The sequence below is a fragment of the Nycticebus coucang genome, chromosome 2 (assembly GCF_027406575.1).
Source record: "Nycticebus coucang isolate mNycCou1 chromosome 2, mNycCou1.pri, whole genome shotgun sequence".
In the NCBI taxonomy this organism is placed as follows: domain Eukaryota; kingdom Metazoa; phylum Chordata; class Mammalia; order Primates; family Lorisidae; genus Nycticebus; species Nycticebus coucang.
This window is the reverse complement of record NC_069781.1, coordinates 171,406,587-171,419,574: the sequence shown is the minus strand read 5'-3', so window position 1 is coordinate 171,419,574 and position 12,988 is coordinate 171,406,587. Positions and strand designations below refer to the sequence as shown.

At 45.5% G+C, this 12,988-nt stretch overlaps 1 protein-coding gene across 4 annotated transcripts in view; it reads right to left on the bottom strand.

Moving 5' to 3' along the window:
• Positions 1–4,701: 4,701 nt before the first annotated feature.
• Positions 4,702–12,988, bottom strand: part of HYDIN (HYDIN axonemal central pair apparatus protein) — a 362,157-nt gene continuing 353,870 nt past the window's right edge. For 3 of the 4 annotated variants that reach the window (XM_053606972.1, XM_053606955.1, XM_053606945.1), the window contains 3 exons: positions 11,228–11,458; positions 6,884–7,108; positions 4,702–5,396 (listed from right to left, as the gene is read on the bottom strand). In XM_053606972.1, coding sequence (XP_053462947.1) covers positions 4,914–5,396; positions 6,884–7,108; positions 11,228–11,458 — 939 coding nt within the window. In that variant the 3' untranslated portion in view covers positions 4,702–4,913. Of the gene's footprint in view, positions 5,397–6,883; positions 7,109–10,037; positions 11,459–12,988 lie in introns of those variants that run through there. The other variant, XM_053606963.1, reaches the window with a different exon arrangement.

The window sequence follows — 12,988 nt, the reverse complement described above, 5'->3', positions numbered from 1 at the left end:
AACTAAGTGGTTAGTTTGATCAGGCTTGCCTGTCCTGCTTGTTCTTGATTGCTTGCTTTGTTTTATATTTTTTCCTTTTTCCATAAAGCTGAAGGGTGTGGTAGCTGAAGGCCTTACTGTTAAAACACTGAAACTCACCTTTCACAGTCACTATGGAAATGGTTATTCTAGCTATTTTTCAGGAACTTGGGCCACCTGTTGTCCAGTTCAAACCAATTGAGACCACTGACCCTTCAATGGGCCTGTGCCGGAGAAATGGCCTTTTGACGTCAAAGGGCCAAAAACTCTATCCTCAGATCATGTGAATGCCTCCATGTTCTATGGAATGCCATGAACCCCCAACTAAGATTCCGTAGGGCAAAGCTGTTACTTCGTTTTTCTCCACCACCAATCACCTTCCCCTGTACTTTACCCCCTCCCACCTTTCTTGACCCATAAAGACGCTTAAAGCCTTATCTTCAAGGAGGTGAATTTGTGATGGATTTGAGAGCTATTCTCCTGCCTCCTTGCTCAGTGGTCTTGCCATTAAATCTTTTCTGTTTTACAAAACCAACGATCGATTTACCGTGCAAGGGCAGAAGGGACTTGAACCTGGGTGGTAACAATTCACTGAAGAAGTGTTTCTTTTCTCCAATATCTTGGAAAATGCCAACTAATAAAAGTTATTCAGTGCCTGTGGCTCAGTGGGTAGGGTGCCGGCCCCATATACCAAGGGTGGCAGGTTTAAACCCAGCCCCGGCCAAACTGCAACAAAAAAATAGCTGGGCATTGTGGTGGGTGCCTGTAGTCCCAGCTACTCGGGAGGCTGAGGCAAGAGAATTGCTTAAGCCCAGGAGTTGGAGGTTGCTGTGAGCTGTGTGACACCATAGCACTCTACCGAGGGTGATAAAGTGAGACTCTGTCTCTCTTAAGAAAAAAAAAGTTATTTATGCATGATTGAATTGGCAGTGGTGCTGAGAATAAAGCCCCCAAGCCACCCTTGCCTCTCCACATGCCCTCCTTCTCTGACCCCTGTGGTCAACCCTGCACGGACTCTTCTAGATTAGGAGATAACTGACATGCCTGGCTGTATACTGGCTGTCATTTCATACTTAATATTCATCTGCATCTGTGTGGTGCCTGGTTGTTATTACAGAGCTTGTAATCGTTCTGTAACAACTATTAATAATAGCTATTATAAGTTATGTAAAAGTTACTGCATAACTCATAGCAAGGGGATGGTGGTGACATTGTAAGAAATTGTACCCAAGTCTTGAACTGGGTAAAGAAGTTTCACCAACAGCAATGTAATGTTAGCTTGAGTTTCATGGCAACATGGTTGAAGGTATTAAGAGGCATGGAGAGTCCCACAGTTGGGATTTTCTTGAGATTTGGCAGGCCCTCACTCATAGTATTGTCATCTCTAACTTGAGGCAACCAAAGAAGTGGTTAGACTGAGCACAGCACATTCACCAAGGCCAGGGAGCCCCATTCTCATGGTCCTCTGTGCACACTGCTCCCTGGAGTCCTTCCCCACAGCCACCCTGAACATCCCTGGAGAGAGGTCTTCTTGTTTGCTTTGCCAAGAATGGACTCTTTCAAATGTGACTTCCACAAGCTTGTGTCAGAAGGCTTAACTCACCAAGCCTCTGTCTGGCCTCTGGCCCCTACTTTGCCATTCTAAACTTGAGATAGGAAACTATTTTGTTATGGCTTTTTTGAGGCCAAAGAAGCATGGGAATTATCAAAAGGGAAGAAACCCACCTAATCTCAAGTCGGCCTGGAAGGGGGTTCTCGCAGGGGCAGGATCTGAGCTGGGTTCTCAGTCTCAGGGAGAAAGGGCTGCCTCCTTGCTCAGGACCCAGGAAGATTTGGACTCTGGACTCTGGCTTGGGGGGTGCTAGAACAGGTCTGGGGTGGGGGGAGTTGCCCCTGGCCACCTGAAGGCAGGCTACCAATGGCACCACTTTGCTGGCAGTGACACCAGAAAATGGCTGGTGTCGCTTCCTTGTGTCACCAGAAGGGACATTTGGGGGAGGGCTAAATTCATCAGCTAGGTCATAAGCACAGTTCCTTTTTTTTTAGACAGTCTCATTCTGTCATGGTGGCATCACAGCTCACAGCAGTCTCAAACTCTTGGGCTCAAGCAATCCTCTTGCTTCAGTCTCCCAAGTAGCTACGACTACAGGCGCCTGCCACAATGCCCACTTAGTTTTTCTATTTTTTTTTTTTTTTTTTTAGTAGATATGGAGTCTCACTCTTGCTCAGGCTGGTCTTGATCTCCTGAGCTCAAGCAATCCACCCACTTCTGCCTCCCAGAGTGCTAGGATTACAGACATGAGCCACTGCGCCCAGCCATTAAGACTCTTCTCTTGGCTGTAATGAAGAGGGTTAGGGCTGTGGATTTGCCTACAAAGTTCTGCCAGTGACCTTAAAGTAGCCTCTCAACTGCAGGGTATGGGCCAATCACCTCGAGGGCTGTTAAAATGCAGCTCTGATTAGGCAGTTCTGGACTGGGCCTGAGATCCTGCCATCTTAGCACCTTCCCAGGAGGTGCAGCTGAGGCTTTAGAGCTGTGGTTTCACGGTCTGATCCTACAAACAGCAGCAAGAGCAGCACCAGGAATTGGTTAGAAATGCAAATTCTTGCGCTCCACTCAAAACTTCCAAATCAGACTCTGTGTGGGTGGGGTCCAGCAGTCAGGGTTTCAGTAGCAGGCCCTCCAGGGGATTCTGATAGATACAAAAAATTGAGAACCACTGACTTTTACTCAGACTGTGTTCGCTAGTTCTAACACTTGCTTGTTGATCTTGGCACCACTAGTCCTAACACTTGCTTGTTGAACTTGGCATCCTCTCAGGTTGTTGCTTAGAGCAGTCTTTGGTTACTTAGCCACTGGGAAAATCCATCATCTAGTTCTTTGTTTTAATACCATTAGTGTCGTCTTCAGATCTCAACAATGAGTTGTCTATTCAGTTCAGTTGTTCCCCTGTATCCATGGTCTCAACTGTGGAATGAACATATTAAATGAAAAATTCTAAAAATAAAGTTGGTAAGTTAAATTGCCTACCATTCTAAGTAGCATCTAGAAATCCTGCACCCATCCTGTTTCATCCTGCCTGGGACATGAATCACCCCATTGTCCCATGCTGTGTACAATGGTCTGCCGGTAGTCACTGAGTGGCTGTCTTGTTTACCAGACCAACTGTCATGGGACCTCATGCTTGTGTTCAAGGAATCTTATTTCACTTAAAAATGGCCCCAAACACAAGAGTTGTGATGTTGGCATATAACTATGCTTGTTCCATTTTATTAGTTGTTATGGTTGTTAAGCTCTTTCTGCGTCCAAGTTATAAACTAAATTTTATGATAGGTATGTATGTATAGGACATACAGGTTCAACCCTCTCCACTGTGTCAGGCAGCCACTGGAGATCTTGTAACATAACCCCTGAAGATGACAGTGGATTACTCTTTAGATCTGAGTTTGCAAACATTCTAGAAAAGGCTTCATTTGGTACTAGGTGTCGGTTAGGTTTACCAGGCTGAGGGTTGTGAGAGGCACAAAGATGTGGAAGAGTCTCCATCCATCCAAAGGGCTTCCTAACAGATGCATTGCTGGGCCACACTCCCAGAGTTTCTGACTCAGTAGGTTGAGGGCAAGGACTGAGCATTTGAACTTAATAGATCACCAGGTGCTGCTGTGCGGGACCAGGGGCCATTTGTGAGGCCTGATTGTTTACAGCCTTCCTTCGTGGTGGCCACCTTCTTTCGTGTCCCCTCCCTTTCTTGCAGGTGGGCTGTGGGGGATAGGAGCTGGGGCCGGGTGGACGCAGGGCACCCTCAGCCATAGGAGTACATCTAGTGAAACAGATCCACTCCAGGGCCGGTCTTTAACAATCTTTATTTCAACAGGGGATGCTGAAACGGAAGTGGTGCTATTAATACACCCCGCAAGCCCCGGGAAGAGGCTGCTGTGGAGGGGATGCTGGAGAAAGGCACTGGCTTAGACAGTTGTGCTTTAGGTACGTACACAGTAGGTGCAGTTTCAACATATCAAACTGGGATGCGATCCTTCCCCTGAAAGGGATTCCTGACTCAACTGCAGCACATGTAGCTGGGTGGGTGTTTGATCTGTGGAGCTGGTCCTCAGCATTGTCATGTATAACGATGACCATGCCCCTCTCTAGACCAATTAAGTTGGAATTCGGCAAGGGGCTGGGCTCTGGGCAGATAGGTTGAGAATCACTGCCCTCCATCTGCTTGCTGTGGCCAGCCGTGTCGCCATTAGCCTTTCTCCAAGACCTTTCAGTGAGAATTTGCTTGTGGGGAACAGACAGGGGGATTCAAAGCGGATGGAGCAAAAGGCAAGGGGAAAAGTGATGGGAACATTCCTGGGTTGCCTTAATTTTATCTGGTCGTTGCTTTTAAAAATAGGTACTTAATTTGGCTTTTATGTGAAAGCAGGATAAAATGCCCCATCAAAAACACAGCCATATCCAAGGGCTCTTTAAACCATTATGGCATTTCAAAAGCCAACAGCAGTGCCCAGCATCATGCACTGCTAAGTGCTGTGTGATAGAAGGTCATGAGCGTGACACCTATGTCTTCTTGTTAAAAATGGGAATTATTAAAAAGTACTTGAGCTCTGCAGATGTGCCAAGAAATAAAATTTAGGGAGCCACAAAGATCCAGTTCTCTAAAATACAGATCTGTTGTGTTCAGCTATAATGTTTAATATGGAGTAGACATTTCATATCTATCTTTGGAAACCACACAATATGGAAATAAATGCCCCTATAACTGCATGGGGAGGATAAAACTGTCCCTTTAGAATTATTATGTTTTTCCCTCTTCGTTGTCAGGCTAAGACTATGTGTGGCTCTTAATGCCTAGGAAATGGCTTTTGGCTGGTGCAGGTGACCCTGGTTACCACTAAGGGGTGATCCCCTTCAGGTAATAAACCCATTTAATCCCAGCCTCACTGCCTTCCCCGGGATGGCAGCTGACGATCAGCTTGGTGGTGATGGGAGTTTTGCTGCCCGATGGGTTTCCTTCAAAGAAGACAGAAATGTTGTTGCTCTTCTTGGGACGCACGGAGTCGGTGGCACGGATGATGAAGGCGGGGTTCTCCACGGTGAAGGTGAAGGTCACCATGTGGGTGAAGACATTCTTGAAGGGGATGATTATGTTGTACCCAGCTCGGATCAGGTAGGGACCCTGGGGCTTGGGGGGCAAAGCCATTCCGAAGAGGGGGATGGTGTATTCCCCACCTATCAGCGATGACAGGATCAGGGTGCCCTTCGTCTCTCCCAGGTGGCTGGGCTCAAAGAAGACTTCCACGCTGACCTCAGTGCCTCCTTGGGCTCCTGGAGCTGCGTTAATGACCTTGTCCGAGTGGAAATCTGAACAGTCGGTCTGAAGGGAACAAACGAAGTTGGCTCACACTGGATCCCAGTGCGTACCAGGAGCTCAAGTCCCCACTGGGCCTCCCCTACGAGGCATCAGGCAACCACTCTGTGTGAGGCTGGGCAGGCTGTAACTCCCTTGCAGGGTGGGTGTTATCAATGATTATCCCTATTTTACTATAAAGAAATGGAGGCAAAGATGTTAACATGCCCACAGACACACAGCAGGCTCATAAGGTACTGAGGCTACTGCCCCAAAGTGGGCTCTTCTCCCCTTCCACGCCTGTGAAAGACTGAGTGTTCGGGCTCCCTGTGGATGGGCAGGGCTGGCTCTGGGCAATTGGGCATGAGCAGGAGAGACAGGCGTCACTTCCATACTACAGCCCGGAGCTGCCATTTCAACACAGGGTCTTTCTCCCCTCTGGCACTGTGTCTGGGGGCATTTGGGGGTGCTTGCTTCTGAGCCAGGAGCCTGAGTGACTGAGATGAGCAGTGCTCCATGGACCCTCACTGAATAAATGGCACATATGAGACATGAGCGTTGGTTTGTTTTAAGCCCCTGTGATACTGGGAAGTTCTAGCCTCCCCTGACTGATGTGATTGAGTGCTTTTGACCCTTGACTCCATCCCGAGACCCCCTCCCCCCATTTCAGGGTATGCTGACCACCCAGCATAAAGGCTACATTTCCCAGCTGCCCTCGTTGATGGGTGTGGGCCTGTGAAGTTTTGTTCAATGGAATATTAGAGAGAGTGATGTGTGCAATGCCCCCCCCCCCCCCCCCCCCCGCAGCTGGCTAGGATGTGAGTGTCATGGTCAGCTGTTGTGGCCCGTGTGGACTGCAGCAACTCCCTATGGAGAGTGGAGCATCAGGACAGAAAGTGTATGGGTATCAGAAGTCACGGAGCTGCCATTCCAGCTCACCCTGCCTCTGCCCAGATTTTTATTTAAGAGGAATAAACTTCTATATTGCTGTTCTTTTGGTTTCTGTTTTAGTAGTTATGCCTATATTCCAACTGCTATGAGAGCTAATGTATTTGGAATAGACTCTAAGAAAATTCCTACAGCAATCTTATTATCTTCATTTACAGATAAGCTTCAAGAGCTTAAATAAATGATCCAAACAGAGAGTAAGTGGTAAGGCAGGATTCAGCCGCTGTGTGTCTGAGCTCCCAGCCTGTGCTCAGGACTGCTAAGCCATACTGTCTCCCTCTGTTGACCACTGAGTTTGCTGTTAGAAGCCAAACTCCTCCCCGCTGCCCCCACATCAGCTAGTTAAGACAGAAAGTCTGAAAAGGAAGAACTTGGGCCTGGTACTATTTGTTTCTAGCTGGAAGTTTCTGGGCTAGATTGAGGCCTTCAAAGCGGGGTCACCATGACAATGAAACAACAACTCTCTCTGAGCTGGACATTTCTGGGCCAGCTGTGTCCTCCTCCCATTGTATTAGAAGCCAGGCTCCTGGCCAGGGGCAGGCAGAGGGAGAGGCAGGGGTGCTCACCCTGCAGTAGTATTCTGTCTTCTGCCGTGTATAATTGGTGAACTTTGCGAAGACGCTTTGGCTGCTGCCAAGAACTGTCTGGAAGTGGATGGGCTTTTCAGGAGGTGCTGGCAGGGCCTTCAAACTGAGCTCATACTGGTAGTAACCCAAATCACTGTTGTGCAAAGTTAGTTTCCCAAAGGTTTCTCCAGCTTTCAGGGGCTGGAATTCAAATGTGAACATGGCCTGAAAGAGAAGACAGAGGCCACCGTTGCTGAAAGTGCGACCCATCACCTGCCACCCAGTGTCCTTCACAAGCAAATGCTCACACTGACCTCAAGCCTGAGGAGCCTCTGTTCTAACCAGCCCATTCTCCCTCCCCTGTACCTCTTCTAGCTTTCTCTAGTCTAGATGCTTCCACGGTTGGGATCTCTATGAATCTAAAAACAGACTCAGGGTCCTCTCTTGAGAAGCACACTTCTGAGGTGGGGCTGGGTGAAGGTCAAGAAGCCCCCTCTTTGCTCATAGCCCATCTCAGAACCGCTCCCTGGATTCTGCCATCTCTTAGGAGAGGCTTTCTCCTTCCTCTGTTTCTACCCAGAGCAAAACAAAGCAAGAACCAAAAAGCACTGCTTATAATAGCAGAGCACGGGGAACAAGTCAAATGTGTTACCAGTAGCAGACTGGTTAAATAGATTGCAGTTTTCTCACTTTGGTAGAATATTACATCCTATGTAGACACTGAAAGGATCCGGTAGAACAGTGATCTTTGAAATGAGAGGTGTTGATGATACTGTAAATGGAAGAAAGGAGGTTCCAGAAATGTATGTAAAGTCTGAGCTCATTTTTATGATGAAGAGTTATGTTTGCATCTGTATAGAAGAGAGATTATAAGAATACATTATAACAAGACATCACCAGCAGTTATGTTAAGGTGGGGGAAATGGGATTGTGGGGACTCTGATTTTCTATTTCATACGCTTTTATATAGTTAAAATTTTATTTTAATATGAGTAGGTTCTTAAAAAAATAACTAGTTCTTCTTATTGAAAAGATCAGAATAAAAAGAGGACGTCACTGAAGTTATAAAGGGTTAACAGAAAAGAACACAGTGTAAAAAGTTAGATGATTTTTGCCACAATTAATAAAATGAGATGACATGGACAAATACATACACAAATGTAATTTATAAAAATAGACCCAACAAGATGTAGCAAACGTACATAGTCCTAGAGCCATTAAATACGTTTAATCAATAGTCAGAAAATTTCCCTTAAAGAAATTCCAGTATCACAAAGCTTTATTTGTAGGTTACACATGTATCAGACCATCAAAGATGAAAGAATTCTAGTAATCCACAAAGTCTATCTCATCTGTATACTCCTTATAAGAAACATCTAAATTGTAAGGAGATAAAAAGGTAGAAAGTGTGATGATAAAAGAATATACGATACCGGCAGCGCCTGTGGCTCAGTGGGCAGGGCGCTGGCCCCATATACCGAGGGTGGTGGGTTCAAACCCAGCCCCGGCCAAACTACAACAAAAAAATACCCGGGCATTGTGGTGGGTGCCTGTAGTCCCAGCTACTCGGGAGGCTGAGGCAAGAGAATGTGAACTGGGATGCTATGGCACTCTACCAAGGGCGACAGAGTGAGACTCTGTCTCTAAAAAAAAAAAAAAGAAAGAAAATGCGATGCAGAACTAACCAGAAGAAAGCTGAGTTAACATTAGACAAAATAGACTGTAGGGCAAAAACAATATGAGAGACAAAGAGAATCACTTCACAATAAAAACAATTTCAAAAAAATTTTTTCATAATAAAACATATTATAATTTTGTCTTTTTATTATTTAGAGACAATGTCTAGCTCTGCCACCCAGGCTGGAATGCAGAGCCACTGTCGTAGATGACTGTAGCCTTGAACTCCTGGACTCAAGCAATCCTTACTTTTCAGCCTCCCGGGTAGCTGGGACTAGAGGCATGAGCCATAGCCCCTGGCTATGTAATTTTTTTCTTTTACTAAAAACAACTTCAAAGTATATAAAGCAAATCATGACAAACTACAGCGAGAAACCCATTATAGTGGAGTGCTTTAATGTACTCTCTTAAAAAACTGATAAACTAGCAGACAAATTTATCAGTAAGGATATGGAAAACTGAACCCCCAAATGGAAAACATATTCTTTTTTTTTTTTTTTTGGCCGGGACTGGGTTTGAACCTGCCACCTCCGGCATATGGGACCGGCGCCCTACTCCTTGAGCCACAGGCGCCACCCGGAAAACATATTCTTTTAAAAAATATGTAGAGGTTTTGAAAAATTATAAAAAGACCACACACTGGGCCATAAAAGCATAAAAGTCTAACCAAATTCTAGAAGACAGAAATAATATGGAATATGATCTCTGACAACAAAGGAAGTTTTAAAAAATCACTAGAAAAATCCACATATATTTGGAAATTAAGAAACTCTCATGCTTTAAAAAAGGGCTGTAGTAAAAACAGAAACTCTTCTAATCAACATTAGTAAAGAAGAAGAATTAATCATGAAAGTTAGAACATTTTCAACTGAATGATAAAAACTATAATCAAAATTCATATTATACTGCTAAAGCCATATTTATAATTTTAAATGTATATATTAGAAAATCAAGACCAGATGGGAAAATACTAAGCATTCAACTTAGAAATCAGGTAAAGCTCCAATAACCCAAAGGAAGCAGAAAGAAGGAAGTAAAGGGAAGAGAGAAAACCAAGTAACTAGAACACAAACATACAACAGACTATCAACAAAGCCGAAAGATGGTTTTTCGAAGAAAATATCTGGTAAGAGTGACCAACAAACAGAAATAAAAGGCATAATAACTATTAGAAATGAAAAAGGAATGCCACACCAAAAGGTCATAAGATATTAACAACTATACTAATATTTTAAATTTACGGATGAAACAGACATGCTCGTATTACTGACTCGAGAAGAAACAGAAAGTCTAAGTAGTTCAATAACTCAATAAAGGAATTAAATAGTAGTGGTCAATTAGTAGACAATCTTCCCTTCCCTGACAAAAAAAATCCCACTCGGCTTAGGTGATTTCATCTGTGAGTGCAAGGAAGACATGACTTCAATCTTTTTAAAAATTCTTTCGCAGAATCCAGAAAGTGAGAAAATGTCTGCCTCTTTTCCTACAGCCAGCAAAACTGATACCCAAACTGGACAACGATAGGAGGAGAAAAGAAGATGGTGGTCCAGTCTCACTCATGATCACAGATACAGATATCCTACATGAAATGTTACCCAACTGAAATCACTTTGTTTGATAAAAGGGAAATGAAGACTACAAGGAATTATCAATGTACCCAGAGTTTATCAGGTTAGTAAATCTTAAAAAATCTAAGCATCAGGAACTCTCATCACTGAAGGGCAATTACTGTACCAACAGAAGTTAAAGGTAGGTACACCTATGACCTGCTGTTCTACTCCTAGGTATTCCTAGTGTGGAAAAACATTCAGCCACGCACATTAGGAGAACACGTGCTCAGTAAGATCCACGGCAGTATTTTTCGGGCTAGTGAAACCCTGAAACCACCACAAATGTCTGGTCACAGCAGAATGGACGTCAAAACTGTGAGAGACTCAGACAACGGGACATTTTATTTATTTATTTTTTTGTTGCAGTTTGGCGGGGGCCAGGTTCGAACCCACCACCCTCAGTATATGGGGCTGGGGCCCTACTCACTGAGCCACAGGCACTGCTCAACAATGGGACATTTTACAGCAATAAGACGTATGAACCTCAGTGGCATGCAACACGGATGGCTGGCACGATCACAATAGTGAGCGAAAGAAAGGGATTTATATAGTACGATCTCCTTTACATAAAGTATTAGATATGGTATAGTATCATTTCTTTTACATAGGGAAAGAATGTCTTCCCAACTACTAGCAGAAGTTTCTTGTGCATCCTTTCTGAACTAGTCTATGAAGAAGCAAAGATATATATGAGCACACACCTGTGGGTGGGTGTGAGCGAGAGATGCTTGCTATGCTATCATGGGCCAGGCTTTCCTTTTCACCACACATATTCCATGCTACTTTTATAATTAGCAAAGAAAAAGGAAAATATCTCTAGCTTGGAGAAAGCAAATAAACACACAGTAGAGAGCAGGTTCATAGTAAAGGAGCCCAATGTACTCATACGAACCACAGCTAAGGGCCCCAGTTCTTACGAAAGGAACTGGGGGTGATTGTCACCTGGCTTCCTGACCACTGCCAGGGCTGGCCCACCCTGGGAACATGCATTCAGGGGCCCCGTGGGCAGAAGCCTTTGTCATAGCCCTCAGGGGAACCCTGGCAGCCAGGGCTGTACCTCCGAGTTGGCGGGCACCACAAACTGGGAGGGCAGGCTGATGTCCGGCACCCTGCACTCTGTGGAGAAGGTCACCGAGTATGGCAGGGGGTTCTCCACCTTGATGGAGGCTGATGTATTCTGCCGGACTGGGGTCACCATTTCGATGGTTTTGATGATGCCTGAAGGGATGACCTTGAAAGTCACCGTGTAGAACAAGAACTCACCGGTTGCTTCATTTCGGAAGATCACCTGCATTCACAGGAGGGAGGGAGGAAGGAGGGCAGAGTGGGGGTTAGCTGAGGGTCCTCTCACTTTTCCAGGAGCTCCTTCCTTTTGTTGGCATCAACCAGGTACATGAAGCGCAGGTGCCAGGCTGGCACGGCCCTCCCAGCCTATCTGGATCCCTTGAGCCTTTCTACTTAGATGTCTCATCTGGCCTCTTCCAGGTGAGAGATTATTCAGTTACCCTGGGCTTGCTTGAGAGGCCAGAGCAGCTCTGCCCAGCACTGACGGCTGCTGGCCTTGGAACAAGCAAGGCCTCTGGAGGTTCAAGCTCTCGTGGGCTTTACTCCTATTCCTGCTGCTGCGCGAATAGTTAACACCCACCACACCGACGACAGCATCTAGCGCTCAATGTAACAGATGATTACTGTGTGCCGGGCACAGGTGTACTTATTCACGCAATGTGCAGGCACTGTTACTATGCCACCCCATCTTTTTATTTAAGAGGCGAGGAAACCGAGGCTTAGTAAAGTCAAGGACCTTGCCCAAGGTCAAATGCAAAAGAATGTCAGAACCAGGATTTGAATATAGGTAGGGTTGACTCCAGACTACACACTTGCTATACTATACTACAGCTGACTTATTGATGCGCAGCGCACCTTTTAAGTTCTTTTCCCTGGTAACTGATGATGTTGAGCACCATCTTGTGTCCTTATTGGTCACTCACATTTTCACTCTTGTGAAATGACTATGCTGTTTTTAATACATTGGGGTGTCTATCTTATTATTGTTAGGTGGTAATAGTTCTTTATAAAGTCTGGCTTTTCACTTTCTTTCTTTCTGTTTTTTTTTTTAGAGACAGAGGTCTTACTTTATTGCCCTCGGTAGAGTGCTGTGGCATCATAGCTCATAGCAACCTCCAACTCCTGGGCTGAGGTGATTCTCTTGACTCAGCCTCCTGAGTAGATGGGACTACAGGCGCCTGCCACAACGCCCAGCTATTTTTTGATTGCAGTTTGGCTGGGGCCGAGTTCAAACCCACCACTCTTGGTATATGGGGCCGGCGCCCTACTCACTGAGCCACAGGTGCCACCCGTTTTTTTTTTTTTTGAGATAGAGTCTCACTTGGTCACCCTTGGCAGAGTGCTGTGGCATCTTAGCTCACAGCAACCTCAAACTCTTGGGTTCAAGTGATTCTCTTGCCTCAGCCTCCCATGTAGCTGGGACTATAGGTGCCTGCCACAATGCCCGGCTATTTTTAGAGACGGGGTCTCACTCTTGCTTAGGTTGGTCTCAAACTCATGAGCTCAGGCAATCCACCCGCCTTGGCCTCCCAAGTGCTGGGATTACAGGAGTGGGCCACTATGCCCAGCCCCGGCTTTTTATTTTCAACCTTTTTGTGTCATAAATTTAAAGTGCTTCTGGGTTGGGCATAGTGTCTCACACCTGTAATCCTAGCACTCTGGGAGGCTGAGGGGGGAGAATCACTTGAGCTCCAGGTGGAATAAGACTGAGACCCTGTCTTTACTAAAAAATAGAACAAATAATATATGGGTT